Raw genomic sequence first — 22408 nt, forward strand, 5'->3', positions numbered from 1 at the left:
ATAGGCCGGTTTCCTAGACACAGATTTCCTAAACCAGGACTAAAGTTCAATGGAAATTCTCCATTGAAAGTGCTTTTTGGTCCAGGACTAGGGTTAATATGTGCCTGGGAAACCAGCCCTATAAGTAAAGTCAGCCTCACTTCCTTCTGTCAGACGTCATTACAGTATTTATTAACGGAGTGTGAATCCAATCACCCAACCTGAGATCAGAGGAGATAAATTATCAACATGGGAGGTGGGTGTTGACCTTTTACTCCGTGACCCTGGCTGTCTAGAGGAGCCTTTTGGGGGTCATGCAGGAACATAATGGAGAATGTATTCATTGCCCAGCTCCGTGGTAATGTCCTCCTGGGCCCATGTGTGCATCCCAATAATCTCTCCTTTCTCCTGAAGTAGTGTATGCGCACTTTCACTACTTCCCACTACTTCCCCACATCCTAAATAATTGGATTGGTAGAGTTTCACCATGTTTTTTATACCAGTTATTTCCATTCAAATCAGTGAAGGGAAGTGAAAACATGGGAGAAGGTAGATCAATGGGATCATTGGGATACAGCCAATATTTACAAAAAATGCTAATCTAGGATCAGTTTAGTCTTTTAGACCCTAATTGATGCAACTACATGGACGGTGGACCTGATCCTAGATCAGTGCTTCTAATCTGACACACTTTATGAATACAGGCCCTGGTCTTATTCCATGTAGGATCATAATGCAGATTGTATTGATTATGTCCGTGTGGTGAGGTGATGTCCTCCTTGGGTCCTCCCGCTGTGTTTTGCCCTCCTTCAGTTGGACTGGGTGAAAGGGTAAACATGTCTGGCAGCCATAGGAAGGCAGTCATTTCTTGCAGGTAGATAGGCAGGAGACCTAGAAAAGTAATGTTAGTGGTTGGAGTAAATAATAATGACAGAAATAGGCAAACGGGGCGAAACAAACAATGGATAATAATGAATTTCTCCAAAGAAATCACGATCCAAATAAACTCAATCCAAAACAGGATTTGGCTGTAGTAAACAGGGTAAGGGTAGCCTAGGTCTACTGTTGAGACAAAAATATACCCTACCCATAGAGATACAATCCCTGTCAGAGCCCCTCGAAGTTCAAACACTGACTGGCACAGCTAGGTAGAAATACCTTGAGACACCCCATGGGCAAAACCATTGCCACACAAAGAAGGGGGGCATATAACCAATTAACTGGTTAAAACCTCCTTTAACCAACAGAGGCTGTACAAATGTTTAAAGCAGACTAATAGTCATCACATTTACACAGGCCTTTCTAAGTCAGACCAGTAAATGTTATAGAGCTCTCAAACAAATAATCACATTTACAAATGGACAGAATCCGTGGTAATAAGGGGTGTGCCCCTCTCGAGCATTCGCACACGTCCGTGCATAGATTTAGAGTGTGAGCGTGCATGAGCGTAACTTTGAGAGGCGGCATACAATAAATCACACGACAAACACAAAGCAAGCACTCAAAATAAATGCAGAAGCTGAAGTAAAATAGACAAGTTACACAGATCATTTGGAAACTTGGCAAGTTGGTTGCAATATGTGGAGCTATCATGACACAAGACGAGACCCAGATGCAGACACAGGAGGCAGATGGTTGGAGTCTTACAATATTTAATCATCCAATAGGGGAAGGGCAAGAGAATGGTCGTGGACAGGCAAAAAGGTCAAAACCAGTTCAGAGTCCAGGAAGTACAGTGTGGCAGAAAGGTTCGAGGTCAGGGCAGGCAGAATGGTCAGGCGGGCGGGCACAGAGTCCAGAAAACAGGCAAGGGTCAAAACCGGGAGGAATAGCAAAAGGAGTATGGGAAAAACACACTGGTTGACTTGATGAAACTGATCAGGGTGTGACAGAGTTGGTCTTGAGAATAGCCACCCTGGCTCTTCTCCAGGTACGTAGATAGTGGCAGACAAACATCTGGGCTGAGGGTACGCTGACCTCCTGCTCAGGGAAGAGTGGAGGCTGATACCCCATGGAGCACTCAAAAGGGGAGAGTTCTGTGGCAGAACTGGGAAGAGTGTTCCGGGCATACTCCACCCAGACCAGTTGACGGCTCCAGGAAGTGGGGTTGGTTGAGACCAGGCCCCTTGAGGTGGTCTCCAGGTCTTGGTTGGCTCGCTCTGACTGACCGTTAGTTTGGGGATGGAACCCGGATGACAGGCTGGCCGACGACCCAATAAGGGTGCAGAATGCCTTCCAGAACTGAGACGAGAACCCCGATCAGAGACCATGTCTACCGGAAGTCCATGGATCCGGAAGACATGTTGCACCATAAGCGGGGCCGTCTCCTTGGCAGAAGGTAGTTTAGGTAGAGGGATGAAATGGGCGGCCTTGGAGAACCGGTTGACTACCGTCAGAATTACAGTGTTGCCATAAAACGGAGGGAGCCCAGTGACAAATTCCAAAGATATATGAGACCAGGGACAATGAGGAACCGGTAGTGGCTGCAGGAGGCCAGAAGGAGCTTGTCGTGGAGTCTTGTTATGAGCACACACAGTGCATGCGATGACGAAGGCAGAGACGTCAGGGGCCATTGTGGGCCACCAGAAACGTTGTCAAAGGAAGGCTAGTGTACGACGGGACCCTGGATGACAGGTCAGTCTGGAGGAACAAGCCCATTCCGGGACCCGGGACCAGACTGGATTAGGGAAAAACAGCCGGTTAGCCGGGGCCCCCTTCAGGTCCAGGCTGGGAGCGTTGTGCCCCCTTCAGGTTCTCAATACCCCAATCCACAGTGGCAGCAAGGCATGAGGTAGGGAAAATGGTTTCAGAGGTCGAGGGTGTGGCAGAGGAACTGTATAGGTGGGAGAGGGAGTCAGGCTTCATTCTTTGACCCTGGGCGGTAGGAGATGGTGAAGTTAAATCTGGTGAACAGGAGGGCCCACCGGGCATGCCTAGAGTTGAGGCGCTTGGCTGTACGGAGATATTCCAGGTTTTTATGGTCGGTCCAGACCAGAAATGGCTGTTGTGCTCCTTCCAACCAGTGCCTCCACTCTTCCAATGCCATCTTCACCGCCAGACGTTCTCGGTTGCCAACATCGTAGTTCCTCTCAGCAGGATTGAGACAATGGGACAGGAAGGCACAAGGATGAAGCTTTTGGTCCTGGGTAGATCGCTGGGACAGAATGGCCCCCACTCCAACATCCGTAGCATCCACTTCTACCACAAATTGACGTGAGGGGTCCGGATGGATGAGGATGGGTGCTGTTGTGAACCGATGCTTCAGGTCCACAAAGGCTTTGTCGACTGCTGGAGACCATTTAAACGGTACCTTGGGAGAGGTGAGTGCTGAGAAGGGGGCCGCCAGGGTGCTGTAGTCCCGAATGAAATGGCAGTAGAAGTTTGCAAAAACCAAGAAACCATTGCCACTGCACCCTGGACATTGGTTGAGGCCAATCCACCACTGCTTTCACCTTTCCAGGATCCTTCTGAACATTGCCCTCAGCAATGACATATCCCAGAAAGGTGATTGTAGAGCGGTGGAACTCACACTTCTCGGGGAAAACAAGCGACACCTGGAGGGGGTGGAGACAATAATGAGTACAGGTGAAACTGATCAGGGTGTGACAAGAGCAGTGATTTGAGTTTCTACAATATTAAAATCTCTAGAAAAGTTGTGCAATGCGCACAGGTTCCTCTGTGTTGCAGATCTGTTGTCCTGAAGAAGGCCCCGTTGGGGTCAAAACATTGCTTGATTAAACTCAGACTTGGGAGTGCCATTATGCTCTCTAATCCAACACCTGGACAAGTTTATTTTAAAATATGTGCGCAAAACACTTCTTCCTGTGTTTGACCCTCTAGTTGGACAACCTGGACGAGCAGGCTGCCCAGATCAGACGGGAGCTGGATGGACGCCTGCAGATGGCCGATCAGATTGCCAGGGTGAGTCTGATAGCCTATACACACTGCAGCAGAACAACATCAACACACTGGTTACATTGTGCAGAGCCACACATAAACCTGAATAAACAGTTTGTAAGCATCAAAACGGCTTCACGATGCGAGTTCTCCGAGAGCTTCACTATTGTAGAAACAGTCACATTTAATATACTGTAGGCTATATCTGGTAATCTATTGAATGACATGTATTCACATTAGTGTTGACAATACAACAATACATTATTTGGATTTGATTTTAATTTATATTATTATTGTAGTGTCTTGCTTCATCGGGATGACCAGCCCACATGGACACAAAAGCTGACTTGTTATGGTAAAAACCCTTCTGTAACACATACTTATTTATGTGATTTCTTTCTTCTTCAAAGGGAGGCAAATTCCCCAAGTTTGTGTCGAAGGAGATGGAGCAGATGTACATAGAGGAGCTGAAGGCATCGGTGAACCAGCTGATGGCCAACCTAGAGAGCATGCCTGTGTCCAAGGGAGGAGAGTTCAAACTGCAGAAGCTGAAGAAAGGGCACAACACCTCCATCATGGACATGGGTCAGGAGGACGAGAACACACTGTCCAAGTCTGATGTGGTGCTCTCCTTTACTCTGGAGGTAGGAATCCTAACCACTGCCCTAAATCTAGCCTGAACCCTAACTCCAACCCTAACACTAAGCCTGGCCAAGTCTGAAGTAATGTTCTCTTGCAGTCTGGAGGTCCTAACCCTAGCCCTGACCCTAAACCTGACCTTAACCTTAACCCTGTCTAGGAAGGATAGGACCTCAGCATTTTGGCATTATGAGAGAATATCCTAAATACATTGTTACCCTTTCTGTAATGTGATTTTCCCAGTCACAAAGAAGTCACACTGTAAGCACAAGTCCATTTGAATAGAGATTAATACCATACAAATGTTCTATAGAAACAGTACCTCAGAGAGCTCCACCCTATTATCCCGAGCTTCTCGCTCTCAGACAGACCTTTTCACCTGCCTCTGTCTTTATAAAGAGAAGAGTCATCATACAAATTATCAACTTATTTATTAACAATGGCTCTATGTTCTGCAGGGCAAGGGAAAACAGAGCCTGACATGCTCTAGCACTTTCTATTGATGTCTGCGGTGGTGATGATATAGCAATATATATCTCAGCTGGCCCTTTGGAAAACTAGATCTGATCTGCACTTTCATTGGTCTATTGATTATTTTAGCACATGAATACATTCCAGGCCAAAGTCCCAAGAAGTGTTTGCTTATAGTTATCTTCTCTCTCTAGATGTATATAATTCTAGACCAGAGCACCTATTCACAAAACGTCTAAGAGTTGGAGTGCTGAATGATGTAGAATCAGGTCCACCCGCTTAATTGTTATGCTTTAAAAAGCCAAAATGATCCTAGATCAGCACTCCTACTCTTAGACGCTTTTGAATATAAACCCAGTATAGATTGCAAACAGATGGCCTTCTAGCCATAAAGAAAGAGAAGAAAAATAAATGAAAGCTTTCAGGAAGAACATTTTGTCGAAATGGCTCCTCTACAGTACTCCCCGATCACGAGGGTAGACTTCCGTTGTTTAGTTATAAATCACAGATCACAAGGTAGACCTGGATAATGTAGTGAACCAGAATAAAAACCTCCTTTTATAATTTCGTAGCAACTTTGTTACTCATCATTCATCATAACAAGAGTTATTATGATCTCAGAGAATTCAATGTATGCAGAAGGGCTGTTTCTGTTACCCTGGCTACTGTAGGAGAATAAGGTATTATTCTAGCATGGGCAGATTAATACTGCTCCCTCCCAGTCTCAGCAGTTGATTGTAGTGGGGAGCAGAGCAGATGTAGTGATTATGGTGCGAGGACTGAAACTACTGCTTTATAGATCAGAGAGGCTGGCCTGATTTGTAGCTTCTGTCATTGAATTTAGTAATGGGGTTTTTGGACTCCATTGTCTTTTCCTTTTTTAGTTTAGAAACGTTTGTGGAGGTTAGGTATGGTGTGGCTGCTATTAAGCTTTAGCTACTGCAGGCCTATGATATGAAGGCAGTGCGCCCCGGTGCACTTCAGGTGAGGAAGACTGTTTCAGGCCTTCCAGAGTTACTCCTTTAATCGAACACTATAACACTTATCTTTACACAAAATATTTGGATTGAAAATGAACGAATGACTTTCCTTCTGTACATCTATATCTGTATAGCAGACGCAGTAGCCACTTGACATAAAGAAATGCATGTCGGTGTCATAGCATGCCACGGGCATATCTCTATCTTTCTGGGGTTAGGACTAAACTTCTCTTCTCTTCTTTATATATATATATATATATATATATATATATATATATATACTGCTCAAAAAAATAAAGGGAACACTTAAACAACACAATGTAACTCCAAGTCAATCACACTTCTGTGAAATCAAACTGTCCACTTAGGAAGCAACACTGATTGACAATACATTTCACATGCTGTTGTGCAAATGGAATAGACAACAGGTGGAAATTATAGGCAATAAGCAAGACACCCCCAATAAAGGAGTGGTTCTGCAGGTGGAGACCACTTCTCAGTTCCTATGCTTCCTGGCTGATGTTTTGGTCAATTTTGAATGCTGGCGGTGCTTTCACTCTAGTGGTAGCATGAGACGGAGTCTACAACCCACACAAGTGGCTCAGGTAGTGCAGCTCATCCAGGATGGCACATCAATGCGAGCTGTGGCAAGAAGGTTTGCTGTGTCTGTCAGCGTAGTGTCCAGAGCATGGAGGCGCTACCAGGAGACAGGCCAGTACATCAGGAGACGTGGAGGAGGCCGTAGGAGGGCAACAACCCAGCAGCAGGACCGCTACCTCCGCCTTTGTGCAAGGAGGAGCAGGAGGAGCACTGCCAGAGCCCTGCAAAATGACCTCCAGTAGGCCACAAATGTGCATGTGTCTGCTCAAACGGTCAGAAACAGACTCCATGAGGGTGGTATGAGGGCCCGACGTCCACAGGTGGGGGTTATGCTTACAGCCCAACACAGTGCAGGACTTTTGGCATTTGCCAGAGAACACCAAGATTGGCAAATTCGCCACTGGCGCCCTGTGCTCTTCACAGATGAAAGCAGGTTCACACTGAGCACATGTGACAGACGTGACAGAGTCTGGAGACGCCGTGGAGAACGTTCTGCTGCCTGCAACATCCTCCAGCATGACCGGTTTGGCGGTGGGTCAGTCATGGTGTAGGGTGGCATTTCTTTGGGGGGCCGCACAGCCCTCCATGTGCTCGCCAGAGGTAGCCTGACTGCCATTAGGTACCGAGATGAGATCCTCAGACCCCTTGTGAGACCATATGCTGGTGCGGTTGGCCCTGGGTTCCTCCTAATGCAAGACCTCATGTGACCTCATGTGGCTGGAGTGTGTAAGCAGTTCCTGCAAGAGGAAGGCATTGATGCTATGGACCGCCCGTTCCCCAGACCTGAATCCAATTGAGCACATCTGGGACATCATGTCTCGCTCCATCCACCAACGGCACGTTGCACCACAGACTGTCCAGGAGTTGGCGGATGCTTTAGTCCAGGTCTGGGAGGAGATCCCTCAGGAGACCATCTGCCACCTCATCAGGAGCATGCCCAGGCGTTGTAGGGAGGTCATACAGGCACGTGGAGGCCACACACACTACTGAGCCTCATTTTGACTTGTTTTAAGGACATTACATCAAAGTTGGATCAGCCTGTAGTGTGGTTTTCCACTTTAATTTTGAGTGTGACTCCAAATCCAGACCTCCATGTGTTGATAAATTGGATTTCCATTGATTATTTTTGTGTGATTTTGTTGTCAGCACATTCAACTATGTAAAGAAAAAAGTATTTAATAAGGTTATTTATTTCATTCAGATCTAGGATGTGTTGTTTAAGTGTTCCCTTTATTTTTTTGAGCAGTGTGTATATATATATATATTAATTAATGTCATACAGTGGACACCTAAGCCTTTGCTAGCAATGCCCTGATACATTTAGTGCTCAAATCTCTGACAGCTGAACTGAGAGTTGGACAATTATTGTTTCAGGAAAGTAGCCTAACTTGTCTTAGGCTGTTTTTAAGGACATGTGAATGTGGACATTTGGCCAACATCCCTTGTTTATTGATGGTGTTTGCTGGTCAATGAAAATCTTCCCTGTCATGTTGTCCAGCGCAAATTTTCCTAAAGGAAACTCTGAAATGGCATATTGTTTTTATGAAGATTTTAGAGTATTCACATAAAAATCAGTCACCAATTGGATGGAAACCTAGCTATAGACACCCTAAAGAATCTGGCAAGTGCACTAGTCCAGTGTCACTTTGATTAATCCTGCACATCATGGTTCACCAGCAGCTCCAAACATCTAAAGAATAAGCTACCAGCCAATCAAGCTTGTAAGAATTGTACTTAAAGTCTTAAAAATCATTCTTTAGCCTTTTACTGCAGTGGGCTAAATCAGGGTCACACAGAGTTCTTCTTGATAGTCTTAAACATATCTATTTTGAAGCAAAAGTATACACCTCACACACATGGTTATGGGCTTAAAAAAAAGTAAATTGTACCATGTCAGATATAAAGATCAAATGTATTCAATTTTGAGTTTGCATTCCAATATTACACTTTATATACATCACAGAAGACTGAAAGATAACAACGCCGTTTGATATAGAAACACTAGAATTTCTGCGTAATAAATAACATGAAGTTGATTAATTATGTAATTATGAAAAACAAAGCTGATCCTAGATCATCACTCCTACCCTGAAAATAAACCCACTATAGATTGCAAACAGATGGCCCTCTAGCCATAAAGAAAGAGAAGAAAAATAGATGGAAGCTTTCAGGAAGAACATTTTGCCTAAATGACTCCTCTAGAGTACTCCCCAATCACTGGGGTAGACTTCCATTGTTAAATTATAAATCACAGATCACAAGGTAGACCAGGATAATGTAGTGAAACAAAATAAATCCTCCTCTTTTAATTTCATAGCAACTTCATTAGTCATCATAATAACTCCTGTTATGATGAATGATCTAAGAGAATTCAGTATACGCAGAAGAGCTGTTTCTGTTCCCCTTGCTACTTTAGGAGAAGGAAGTATAATTTTAGCATGGGCAGATTAATACTGCTCCTTCCCAGTCCCAGCAGTTGATTGTAGTGAGGAGCAGAGCAGATGCAGTGATTATGGTGCTATTACTGAAACTACTGCTTTATAGATCGGAGAGGCTGGCCTGATTTGTAGCTTCTGTCATGGAATTTTGTGATGGGATTTTTGCCCTCCATTGTCTTTTCCTTTTTAATGGTCAAGAGTTCTAGTTCACTTGAGTAGGCCTAAATGTTAGTATCTTTCTCTCAGTCGGGGTGTAGTGTAGTTTAAGACAGTGGTTCTCAACTGGTTTTGGGTCAGGACCCAAATTGAACCAGGTTGTCTTAGTAATATTCACATCTCGATTTTCTTTTTGCCAAAATACTGTATTTTTTATGCTATACTGGTAGTGAATTTAGCAATTATATGACAAGGGAACAACATTTGTCATTGTCAGTAATTCATATTCTTGATGGAGAATGGTAATAAGCTCACTGGTTTGAGACCATAAAATCAACCAAATCCACTAAATAGAGCTGGTAATATATCTATATTGAAAATAGTGTGATTGAAGAAAGATTATTCAGAGATTACATTTACTCACTTTTTACCACTTTCTACCTGGTTTTAGTTGTTTAGTCATTCAGACTGGAGTATTTTTTTCAATCAACATTTTCATAAGATTTTTATTCAGACACCCGCGACCCATTCAAAACCTCCCATGACCCAAATTTGGGCCACGACCCACCAGTTAAAAATTACTGGTTTAAAACATACCGTAAATGTTGTTGACCAATATAGCTTAGGAGGTTAATGCATTTTACAGTAATGTATTCGTTAATGTTTTTTGTTGTTGTTGAGGTTGTATGCATTTACTGTACCTTTGTTGGTTTATGTCAAGGAGATTGTTGTAGTCATGTATAGAGCACCATAGACAGTTAGGGCCTGTGCTTGGGCCTTTTCAGGAGGGTGCAATGTAACAGAATATTGTCTAGACCAGAGTAATGTCAGCTCTATATTTGGTACATTTCTGCTACATTGTGAACCTTACCGCATACACCCATGGTTTCACGACCTGCTGTTTGTGCCCTCCAGGTGGTGATCATGGAGGTGGTGGGCCTGAAGTCTCTGGCTCCTAACAGGATTGTTTACTGCACCATGGAGGTGGAGGGAGGGGAGAAACTGCAGACAGACCAGGCTGAGGCCTCCAAGCCAACGTAAGACCCTTCTTTCTCTGTCTGTCTCTGTCTGTCTCTCTCTGTCTCTGTCTGTCTGTCTCTGTCTGTCTGTCTCTGTCTGTCTGTCTCTCTCTGTCTCTCTCTGTCTCTGTCTCTCTCTGTCTCTCTCTGTCTCTCTCTGTCTGTCTCTGTCTGTCTCTCTCTGTCTCTGTGCCTCTGTCACCTCAACTCTTAACCTGCCTGAGCTTAACATCCACTGACTCATGTATTGTTCTCATGTGACCTGAATGCAGTCACCTTCTCTTCACGCTGTGATCCCTGAGTCAGTGTAATCCTCCATTTAGAACAGTCTGTCTCCATGGGAATTAAAGGGAGGTCAGATGATGAGTGAAAAGATAACACCGGCAAAGTCCCCCATTTCAGGATGAGAGCTTTCCAAAAAGGTTCTCCTTGGAACATCTCAAGTTCACCGAGATGTGTAACCATAAACACTAGATACATACCGACACTATCTATTCAGGTTCAACACATTAAGTTGGTTCAGGTTCATTGTGGTCACAGCCTTTCATCAACCCTTCCTGAATGTTAAAAGTGGTGATGTTAATGATGAAGGAATTAATGTGACTGTGAATGGGTGTTCGCAGACTGGATCCTGAGTCTGTCTGCTGTTATAAAGAAAGCAGTCTGTAATGTTACAGTGTGTCTGTGATGCCAGCCTCTCTCCAGTGATGTGATGTTCAGCTCATGATTATGAACTATTTTAGAGACTCGTCCTCTTGCTCTCTCACAGATTCAAGTGCCATTTTATAATGAGAGGGAGATGAGAGAAAAAGAATAGAGAGCGAAGGGGGAGAGCAAGAGGGAGAGCAATAGATGAAGGATAGGCATGAAAAGAAAAATGACAGGATGACAAACAAAGTGGTGGAGAAAAGGGGAGAGAGATAGGGAGAGCAGCCTCTGTGTGTGTGCCCCTACTCCAGTGCTGCCAGGCGGGGAGAGTGATTAGGACATGACATCTGAATGGAGCAGGAGAGAGTCCCCCTCTAGCACTCCTGGAAATGACAAGCATCTCGTGCTGCTAGCTAGCTGTCAGCTTATCCATCGCATAAACCATCACACAGGCGCTGTTTAAAGAACCTCCTTGTACAAGATGAGACGTGTCCTGACTGATCTAGGATCTTTATTTTTTTTAACCTTTATTCAACTATGTAAGTCAGTTAAGAACAAATTCTTATTTACAATGACAGCGTACCCCAGCCGAACCCAGACGACGCTGGGCCAATTGTGCATCACCCAATGGGATTCCCAATCACAGCCAGTTGTGATACAGCCTGTAATCGAAACAGGGTCTGTAGTGACGCCTCCAGCCTCCAGCACTGAGATTGCAGTGCCTTAGACCGCTGCGCCACTCGGGAGCCCAAATCTTGTGTCATTTAGTGTAACAAATGATCCCTGAATATAATACAGTACTGCTCTCATTCTTATTGTATATAATCATACTCAATAAATGCATGATCAATGTAGGTAGTAGAACTAAGGGGCCAATGTGAAACAGTAACATTCTAATCACATTCACAGTGTGAGATGAGACACCACCTGGTGGTGATGACTGTTCAGGTCAGTAAGGCAGAGGAGAAAGACATTGTCACTCACAGATGCAGCTCACAGCAGGAGGAGAAACGGCAAACAGATGCTCCCACAAACACACACACACACGCGCGTGCACACACACACACGCACACAGCTTCAGACTGCTGGCTCTGTCTTGTGCTGCCTGTCTCGATGATGATGATATCACATGCCATCCAATCATGACACAATAACCCCTATGAAGATGGTAGCATATATATCGTTGTGTGTGTGTGTGTGTGTGTGCATGCATGAGTGTTTGTGTGTGTCTCTGTGTGAGTGGTAGGGCTCCCTCAGGCTGTGCTTGCCTGTGTGGAGCGGCCGGTGCGCCAGTCTCCCACTCAGTCTCACTCTATCTCCTCTCTGTAATAAATTGAAATGTTGCTTCTGCACAGCATTTTATATACCTTCTACTGCTCTCTGCTTCTACCCTTTGCACGTTCAGCCACGACAAATAGTGTCAGCTGCTATTCTCAGTCTGTCTCATAACTGAGCAGTACCTAGCTTACCCAGCCCCAGTTTATTGTTTTTACTTTACCACTTTGGTTATAAAGTTTTATTTTTTCACAACCACTTCTCACTCTTTCTGAGAGCGCAGATATCGACCTTTGGGAAAGGGGATGAGAGAAAAAGAGCAGCAGACAGACAGAGAGAGAGAGAGAGAACGTGAGAGATAAAGGGAAAACAGGGAAGGCGATTCTAGTGGATCTTGTGCAATTCTTCTGGGCCAGGTAGATGTTCATTTAGGCTAGGATTCAATCCAACACAGAGTAACAAACAACCTGAGCACAGGGATAGACTTTTAAAGGCGTTTCCAGAATGTTGGCTGATCTAACTTTCGCTGTAAAGACGGCAGATGTTGTCTCAAACATAAATCAAATTCCAAATTAAATGACTGTGCACAGGTTGTTTGTCTGTGTTTGTTTGCATCCTGCCCTAAAGCTACAGCCCTGTAGATGTTGAAGATGCCCATGTCTTGTGACCTGTGTCAAAAATCAAATCAAACGTTATTTATCACGTGCCGAATACAACAGGAGTAGACCTTAACGTAAAATGTTTACTTATAAGCCCTTAAATAACAATGCCGTTCAAGAAATTGAGTTAAGAAAAAGTAACACAATAAAATAACAATAATGAGGCTATATACAGGGTGTACCGGTACCGAGTCAAATGTGCGGGGGTACAGGTTAGTCGAGGTAAGTAGTCAATGTAAATAGTCCGGGTGGCCATTTGATTAATTGTTCAGCAGTCTTATAGCTTGGGGGTCGAAGCTGTTAAGGAGCCTTTTGGACCTAGACTTGGCGCTCCGGTACCGCTTGCCGTGTGGTAGCAGAGAGAACAGTCTATGACTAGGGTGACTGGAGTCTTTGACCATTTTTTGGGCCTTCCTCTGACACCACCTAGTATATAGGTCTTGGATGGCAGGAGGCATGGGGCCCCAGTGATGTACTGGGCCGTACCCACTACCCTCTGTAGAGCCTTACGGTCAGATGCCGAGCAGTTGCCATACCAGGCGGTGATGCGACCAGTCAGGATGCTTCGATGGTGCAGCTATAGAACTTTCTGAGGATCTGGGGATCATTTTCAGAATCTTTTCAGTTTTCTGAGGGAGAGGTTGTTGTCCTGGCACCACACGATCAGGTCTCTGACCTCCTCCCTATAGGCTGTCTCATCGTTGTCTGTGATCAGGCATACCACTGTTGTCATCGGCAAACTTAATGATGGTGTTGGAGTCGTGCCTGACCGTGCAGTCATGAGTGAACAGGGAGTACAGGAGGGAACTGAGTATGCACCCCTGAGGGGCGACCGTGTTGAGGATCAGCATGGCAGATGTGTTGTTGCCTACACTTACCACCTGGTGGTGGCACGTCAGGAAGTCCATGATCCAGTTGCAGAGGGAGGTATTGAGTACCAGGGTACTTAGCATAGTGATGAGCTTTGTGGACACTATGGTGTTGAACGCTGAGCTGTACTCAATGAACAACATTCTCACATAGGTGTTTCTTTTGTCCAAGTGGGAAAGGGCAGTGTGGAGTGATTGAGATTGCATCATCTGTGGATCTGTTTGGGTGATATGTGAATTTGAGTCAGTCTAGGGTTTCCTTGATGATGGTGTGATGTGAGCCATGACCAGCCTTTCAAAGCATTTCATGGCTACTGACATGCCATACGTTGGTAGTCATTTAGGCAGCTTACCTTTGCTTTCTTGGGCACAGGGACTATGGTGGTCTGCTTGAAACATGTAGGTATTAGAAACTCGGTCAAGGAGAGGTTAAAAATGTCAGTGAAGACACTTGCCAGTTGGTCAGTGCATGCTCTGAGTACACGTCCTGGTAATCCATCTGGCCCCGCGGCCTTGTGAATGTTCACCTGAATAAAGGTCTTGCTATGGAGAGTGTGATCACACAGACGTCCGGAACAGCTGGTGCTCTCATGCGTGCTTCAGTGTTGCTTGACTCGAAGCAAGCATGAAAGGCATTTAGCTCGTCTGGTAGGCTCAGCTGGTGGGTTTCCCTTTTTCCCTTTGTAGTTTACACGCCCTGACACATCCGATGAGTGTCAGAGCCGATGTAGTAGGATGCAATCTTTGTCCTGTATTAATGCTTTGCCTGTTTGATGGTTTGTCTTAGGGCATTGCGGGATTTCTTATAAGCGTCCAGATTAGAGCTCCTTGAAAGGGGCAGCTCTAACCTTTAGCTCGGTGGGGATGTTACCTGTAATCCATGGCTTCTGGTTGGGATATGTACGTACGGTCACTGTGGGAACGACGTCATCGATGCACTTATTGATGAAGCCAGTAACTGAGGTTGTACACTCCTGAGTGCCATTGGATGAATTCCAGAAGATATTCTACTCTGTGCTAACAAAACAGTCCTGTAGCGTAGCATCCGCATCATCTGACCACTTCCGTATTGAACATGTCACTGGTACTTCCTACTTTAGTTTTTGCTTGTAAGCAAGAATCAGGAGGATAGAATTATGGTCAGATTTGCCAAATGGAGGGCATGGGAGAGCTTTGTATGCATCTCTGTGTGGAGTAAAGGTGGTCTAGAGTATTTTCATCTGGTTGCCATGTGACATGCTGATAGAAATTAGGTAAAATGGATTTAAGTTTGTCTACATTAAAGTCCCCGGCTACTAGGAGCGCCGCTTCTGGATGAGCATTTTCTTGTTTGCTTATGACCTTACACAGCTCCTTGAGTGTCTTAGTGCCAGCATCGGTTTGTGGTGTTAAATAGACGGCTACTAAAAATATAGAAAACTCTCTTGGTAGATAGTGGCGTCTACAGCTTGTCACGAGGTACTCTACCTCAGGTGATAAATACGTACCTCGAGACTTACTTAATATTACACATCGCCACTAGCTGTTATTGGCAAATAGACACACCTCCACCCCTCGTCTTACCAGACGTAGCTGTTCTGTCCTGCCGATGCACGGAAAACCCAAGCAGCTGTATATTATCTGTGTCATCGTTCAGCCACGGTGAAACATAAGATATTACAGTTTTTAATGTCCCGCTGGTAGGATCGTCTTGAACGGAGATCATCCAGTTTATTCTCCAGTGATTGCACGTTGGCAAATAGAATAGATGGTAGAGGCGGGTTACCCACTCGCCGACTAATTCTCACAAGGCACCCCAATCTCCACCCTCTGTATTTCCGTCTTTTCTTCATGCGAATTACAGGGATTTGGGCCTGGTCTTGGAGAAGCAGTATATCCTTCACTTTGTACTCATTAAATAAAACATCTTTTCGAGGTGAGTAATCGCTGTTCTGATATCCAGAAGCTCTTTTTGGGTGTTAAGAGACCGACCCGTAGCACTCACGTCTGTAGCCATGAAGTGTAGCCATGAAGTGCTCCGCCACGCTGATCCTCAACACGGGCCAGGACAACAACCTCTCCCTCAACCTGATCGAGGCTAAGGAGATTATTGTGGACTACAGGGAAAGGAGGACCGAGCATGCCCCCGTTTTCATTGACGTGGCAGTAGTGGAGCCGGTTGAGAGCTTCAAGTTCCTTTGTGTCCACATCACCAACAAACTAACATGGTCCAAGCACACCATGGCAGTCGTGAAGGGGGCACGTCAAAACCTGATTTGGCATGGGTCCTCAGATCCTCAAAAGGTTTTACAGCTGCACCATCGAGAGCATCCTGACTGGTTGCATCACTGCCTGGTATGGCAACTGCTCAGCCTCTGACCACAAGGTACTACAGAGGGTAGTGCGTACGGCCCAGTACATCACTGGGGCCAAGCTTCATGCCATCCAGGACCTCTATACCAGGCGGTGTCAGAGGAAGGCCCTAAAAATTGTCAATGACTCCAGCCACCCTAGTCATAGACTGTTCTCTCTGCTACCGCATGGCAAGCAGGACCGGAGCGCCAAGTCCAGGTCCAAGATGCTTCTAAACAACTTCTACCCCCAAACCATAACACTCCTGAACATCTAATCAAATGGCTACCCAGACTCAGTTATTATCTATGCATAGTCACTTTAATAAATCTACCTACATGTACATATTACCTCAACGAAACGGTGCCCCCACACATTGACTCTGTACCGGTACCCCCTATATATAGCCTTGCTATTGTTATTTTTCTGCTGCTCTTTAATTATTTGTTACTTTTATTTGTTATTCGTATTGGGGTTTTTTTGTTTTAAAAAAAATATTTTTTTACTGCATTGTTGGTTAGGTCTTGTAAGTAAGCATTTCACTGTAAGGTCTACACCTGTTGTATTCGGCACATGTGACAAATACAATTTGATTTGATATGTGCAAAATAAGTGACAAACAATGCGAAAAAATACACAAAATAGCACAGTTGGTTAGTAGCCCGTGAAACAGCAGCCATCCCCTCGGCGCCACTATGCAAGAATGTAGTGAAGGTCACATGCTTCTGACGTGTGTTTTGTGTTTCAGCTGGGGGACCCAGGGAGACTTCACCACCACACACCCCCTCCCGGCCGTCAAGGTGAAACTGTTTACAGAAAGCACTGGAGTTCTGGCCCTGGAGGATAAAGAGCTGGGCAGGGTAACACAATCTTTGATCTCTCTCTCTCTCGCTCTCGCTCTCTTTCAACAGATTTCATTGCTCGTGCTGTCTATTGCTCATGTTTCTTGGCTCAAACAAGTCTCTTCTTATTGGTGTCCTTCAGTAGTTGTTTCTTTGCAGCAATTTGACCATGAAGGCCTGATTCACGCAGTCTCTGAACAGTTGATGAGATGTGTCTGTTACTTGAACTCTGTGAAGCATTTATTTAGGGCTGCAATTCCTGAGGCTGGTAACTCTAATGAACTTATCCTCTGCAGCAGAGGTAACTCTGGGTCTTATCAAATCTAATTTTATTGTTCACATACATATATTTAGCAGGTGTAGCGAAATGCTTGTGTTCCTAGCTCCAACAGTGCAGTAATATCTAACAAATCACAATAATACACACAAATCTAAAGTAAAAGAAAGGAGTTAAGAAATATATGAATATTAGGATGAGCAATGTCGGAGTGGCGTTGACTAAAATACAGTATAAGTAAAGCAGTATGTAAACATTATTAAAGTGACCAGTCATTCCCTGTCTATGTATATATGGCAGCAGCCTCTAAGGTGCAGGGTATTTAACAGTCTGATGGCTTTGAGATAGAAGCTGTTTTTATGTCTCTCAGTCCCAGCTTGGATGCACCTGTACTGACCTCGCCTAGGGCTATCTTCTGTATAGCACCCCTACCATGTCACCTTGTAACTTTGAAGAATCTCAGAAGTAAAATATATTTTGATTTGTTTAACACTTTTTTGGTTACTACATGATTCCATATGTGTTATTTCATAGTTTTAATGTCTTCACTATTATTCTACAATGTCAAGAAAAACCATTGAATGAGTAGGTGTGTCCAAACCTTATTGTTTCAAACCTTTGCATTTTAGGCCAATACATTTCTCCTAGTTGTTGAACTGGAAGCCCAGGTGACCCCAGCCATCCATACACTGAGCTGTTATGCCACTGAGTAGACAGTTATGCTGGATTCCACATCGACCCCTAGCCCCTACTCCCTAGGCACTCATGTAGGTCTGAGAGGATTGGATTGATCATAGCATTATGGTATTATGGTTAGGAAGTAGGGGCTAGGGTTGATTTGGAAACCAGTATAGTATGCCATCTCCAGGTAAAGTCACAATCCCTAAACCATACACTCTGTTACATGAGCATACACCATTCAGAGCACACATCGTTATGGGACAGAGAAAGCTGGTGTCATCAGTCCTGGGTTGGTTAGCATGATGTGATGTGTAGACAGTAACCTACAGCCACCGCTGGTCCTTAGGTATGCACAGTTCTTGTTTGAAATCCCTGGTGATGAGGATTATGCAAAACTAGTTTTTTAAATTCCCATCTGATTGATGGGGCTTCTCTGTCCTGGATTAGGCCGGTGGCGATATTCAGGAGGTGTGCTATAGCCTCATTCAAACTCTCCCTGTGGAGAAACAGGACCAATACAGTGGGCTGAGTCAGGGATGATTTTAACCCCTCACAACCAGAACATTTTGAGCTGTGACCACATTATAGTTCCTCAATGACGTATCCAGGCCACATAATGTCCACAACTGTCCTTGTATAAACCGTCCTTTCTCTTCACGTTAGACGTTTGACTGAATTGCATATGGTAAGAGTCCCCAAGCCGACTAGGTGAAAAGTCAGCTTATCTGCCCTTGAGCAAGGCACTTAACCTTAATTGCTCCTGTTTGTCGCTCTGGGTAAGGGTGTCTGCTAAATGGCGTAAATGTAAGTCAGAGAGAGCCCTCCAACGTCCTGTAATAGTGTGCCTAGGCTGCACACGGGGCACGGACGTCAGTTCAACATCTGGTCTTCATTGACATTTGGTTGAGTTGTCAACTAATGTGAAATTTAAAAAGGATTTAGGGTAAAAGTTGGATGAAAGATGAAAAAAATACTAAATTCCCTTACGTTGATGACTTTTTGCAAATTCTATCAGTTTTCCACATTGATTTAAGGTCATCACATAGATTTTTGTTGTTGAAATGACATGGAAACAACATTGATTCAACCAGTTTTAGCCCAGTGGGAGTGACCTTGGCTGTGATTGGCTGTTTTTGATCTCCTGCTGCAGCGGCAGAGAGGCAGGCAGTCAGTCAGCCAGCCAGGCAGCAAGGCTTCATCAAAGCTCTTTAACTCAGCAAAGATAGATTACGCCCTGTCTTCAGGGAAGAAGGAAGGAGCAGAGTAGAGCGGGGACTGCTGGGCTTCACTCTCCTTTGATATGGCTACACAGATACGCTGAGCCACTGGCTCAAACGTGACACACAGCACAGGCACACTGGGGCCTGGGCTGCCAGAGCACGATTAAGATTTAATGGAAACTCTTGAACATGTATTGAGTGTTCAGAATCATTGAGAATGCTGACTCGTGGTGCTGAATACTGACTGACTGACTCACTGGATGGATACAGACCAGAGATCTCTCCAATAAAACTTGTGGATATGTACAGTATACTGCTTACACATGTACAGTATATCCATATCTCTCAGAGGTGGTTACATTGTTACTGTACATTTCAACTGTAGTATCCAACACAGTTTTGCTTCCAACAAGATTCTCTGGTCTGATGAAACCAAGATTGAACTCTTTGGCCTAAATGCAAGCATCACGTCGGGGAAACCTGGAACCATCCTTATGGTGAAGAATGGTGGTGGCAGCATCATGCTGTGGGGATGTTTTTCAGTGGCAGGGAGTGAGAGACTAGTCAGGATCGAGGGAAAGATGAACGGAGCAAAGTACAGAGAGATCCTTCATGAAAACCTACTCCAGGGCCCTCAGGACCTCAGACTGGGGCGAAGGTTCACCTTCCAACAGGACAACAACCCTAAGCACACAGCCAAGACAATGCAGGAGAGGCTGCGGGACAAGTCTCTGAATGTCCTTGAGTGGCCCAGCCAGAGCCTGGACTTGAACCCGATCGAACATTTCTGGAGAGACCTGAAAATAGCTGTGCAGCAACGCTCCCCATCCAACCTGACAGATCTTGAGAGGATCTGCAGAGAAAAATAGGAAAAACTCCCCAAATACAGGTGTGCCAAGCTTGTAGCGTCATAACCAAGAAGACTTGAGGCTGTAATCGCTACCAAAGGTGCTTCAACAAAGTACTGAGTAGCCTCCCGAGTGGCACAGTGGCCTAAGGCACTGCATCGCAGTGCTAGAAGCGTCACTACAGATCTGGGTTTGTTCCCAGGCTGTGTCGCAGCCGGCCGCGACGTGGAAACCCATAAGGTGGCACACAATTGGCCCAGCGTTGTCCGGGTTAGGGGAGGGTTTGGACGGCTGGATGTCCTTGTCGCATCGCACTCTAACCATTCCTTGTGGCGGCCGGGCGCATGCACACTGACTACGTTCACCAGCTGTACAGTGTTTCCTCCGACACATTGGTGCGGCTGGCTTCCAGGTTAAGTGAGCAGTGTGTCAAGAAGCAGTGCGGCTTGGCCGGGTCGTGTTTCGGAAGACACATGGCTCTCGACCTTTGCCTCTCCTGAGTCCGTACGGGAGTTGCAGCAACGGGACAAGATCATGAAATTGGAGAGAAAAAGGGATACAAAAATATAAAAATAATACTGATTAAAGGGTCTGAATACTTATTAAATGTGATATTTCTGTTTTCTTATTTTTAATACATTGGCAAAAACTTCTAAAAACTTGTTTATGCTTCGTCATTATGGGTTTGTGTGTAGATTGATGAATAAGACTGTAACAAAATGTGGAAAAAGTCAAGGAGTCTGAATGCTTTTCGAATGCACTGTATATACAAAAGTATGTGGAAATTCAAATGAATGGATTCGGCTATTTCAGCCACACCCGTTGATGACAGGTGTGTAAAATCAAGCACACCACCATGCAATCTCCATAGACAAACATTGGCAGTAGGAAGGCCTTACTGAATAGCTCAGTGACTTTCAACGTGGCACTGTCATAGGATGCCACATTTCTAACACGTCAGTTCGTCAAATTTCTGCCCTGTTAGCGCTGTAAGTCAACTGTAAGTGCTGTTATTGTGAAGTGGAATCATCTCAGAGCAACAATGGCTCAGCCGCAAAGTGGTAGGCCACAAAAGCTCACAGAATGGGACTGTCGAGTGCTGAAGCGTGTAGCGCATAAAAAAGTGGTCTGTCGTCGGTTGCAACATTCACTACCAAGTTCCAAACTGTCTCTTGAAGCAACGTCAGCACAATGAGTTTCCATGGCCGAGCAGCTGCACACTAACCTAAGATCACCATGCGCAATGCCCAGCATCGGCTGGAGTGGTGTAAAGCTCATCGCCAGAGCCAGGCCTAATCGCCTAACATCAGTGCCCGACCTCACTAATGCTCTTGGGGCTGAATAGAAGCAAGTTCCTGCTGCAATGTTCTAACATCAAGTGGAAAGTCTTCCCAGAAGAGTGGAGGCTGTTATAGCAGCAAAGGGGGACCAACTCCTTATATATCCCACCTGAACAGGCTGAAATGCCAGTTATTATTATTATTATTTTTATTTTTGCTCTTTTTCAAATTATCATTCTCAAACAATAGTCTGCACTCTTAATTTTTTTTTGTTTAATTTTGGCGACCCTCATTTTAAACACCACTGTCATTGTGTGTAAATATCATACAAAACAAAATAGAAAATCAAGTTTTTGAATGCACTGCCCTTTAAAAAGTCAAGGTTAAAAGTACAATTGTGTAGTCATCTTCAGATATCTTAATCTCTTAATTTCTCTCTTAATCTTAATTTGTCTGATACTTTTCTCCTCCAGGTGGTCCTCCACCCAACCCCTAACAGCCCCAAGGCATCAGAGCTCCATAAGATGGCCCTCACCAAGGCCTGCCCCGACCAGAACCTTCAGATCAAACTGGCCATTCGCATGGACAAACCGCAGAACATGAAGCATTCTGGGTAAGTATGGACAAGCTCCAATACATGAAGAATTCTTGGTAAGCATGGACAAGCCGCAGAACATGAAGCATTCTGGGCAAGCAAGGGAAACCTGGTCCTATTGATCTCAATGGGACCTGGTACATTTTTAAGTCTGCTATTTTACTGCTTAACATACTCATGAGGACAGAGGAGGATCTCCAGATGGGGTTTTGTTTTGGGTTTTATTTTTACCTTTTCATCCATTTCTCTGAAACTCCTCCGGCCTCTTCCTTGGTTCCTTCTTGGCCTAATTTCTAGCTAAATGGAAAAAAAATACTTAGCATTGTATTGTTCTATCCCCTCTGGTGGTTACTACTGGGTTTGTTTTACATTTAGAGAGCAACAAAGACACTAGCTTCCAGGCCAACGTGACTCATTCTCACTGCGCCAACCCAGGGTCATCCACTGCAAAAAAACATCAAAACACTTACGACATTATCATATTATGAACAGTGATTAGGTCAAATCAAATCAAATCAAATCAAATTTATTTTTATATAGCCCTTCGTACATCAGCTGATATTCTCAAAGTGCTGTACAGAAACCCAGCCTAAAACCCCAAACAGCAAGCAAAGCATGTGAAAGAAGCACGGTGGCTAGGAAAAACTCCCTAGGAAAAACTCCCTAGAAAGGCCAAAAACCTAGGAAGAAACCTAGAGAGGAAC

General features: G+C 44.7%; 1 protein-coding gene across 12 annotated transcripts in view; it reads left to right on the forward strand.

Annotated features, from left to right (window-relative positions):
- Window positions 1-22408, forward strand: part of LOC106565329 (calcium-dependent secretion activator 1) — a 159228-nt gene that overhangs the window by 94959 nt on the left and 41861 nt on the right. For all 12 annotated transcript variants that reach the window (XM_014132305.2, XM_014132306.2, XM_014132309.2 and 9 more), the window contains exons 4-8: window positions 3820-3900; window positions 4287-4520; window positions 10076-10197; window positions 16710-16821; window positions 21583-21722. In XM_014132305.2, the coding sequence (XP_013987780.1) occupies window positions 3820-3900; window positions 4287-4520; window positions 10076-10197; window positions 16710-16821; window positions 21583-21722 (689 nt within the window). The remainder of the gene's footprint in view (window positions 1-3819; window positions 3901-4286; window positions 4521-10075; window positions 10198-16709; window positions 16822-21582; window positions 21723-22408) is intronic.

This window comes from Salmo salar, chromosome ssa12, assembly GCF_905237065.1.
Source record: "Salmo salar chromosome ssa12, Ssal_v3.1, whole genome shotgun sequence".
In the NCBI taxonomy this organism is placed as follows: Eukaryota; Metazoa; Chordata; class Actinopteri; order Salmoniformes; family Salmonidae; genus Salmo; species Salmo salar.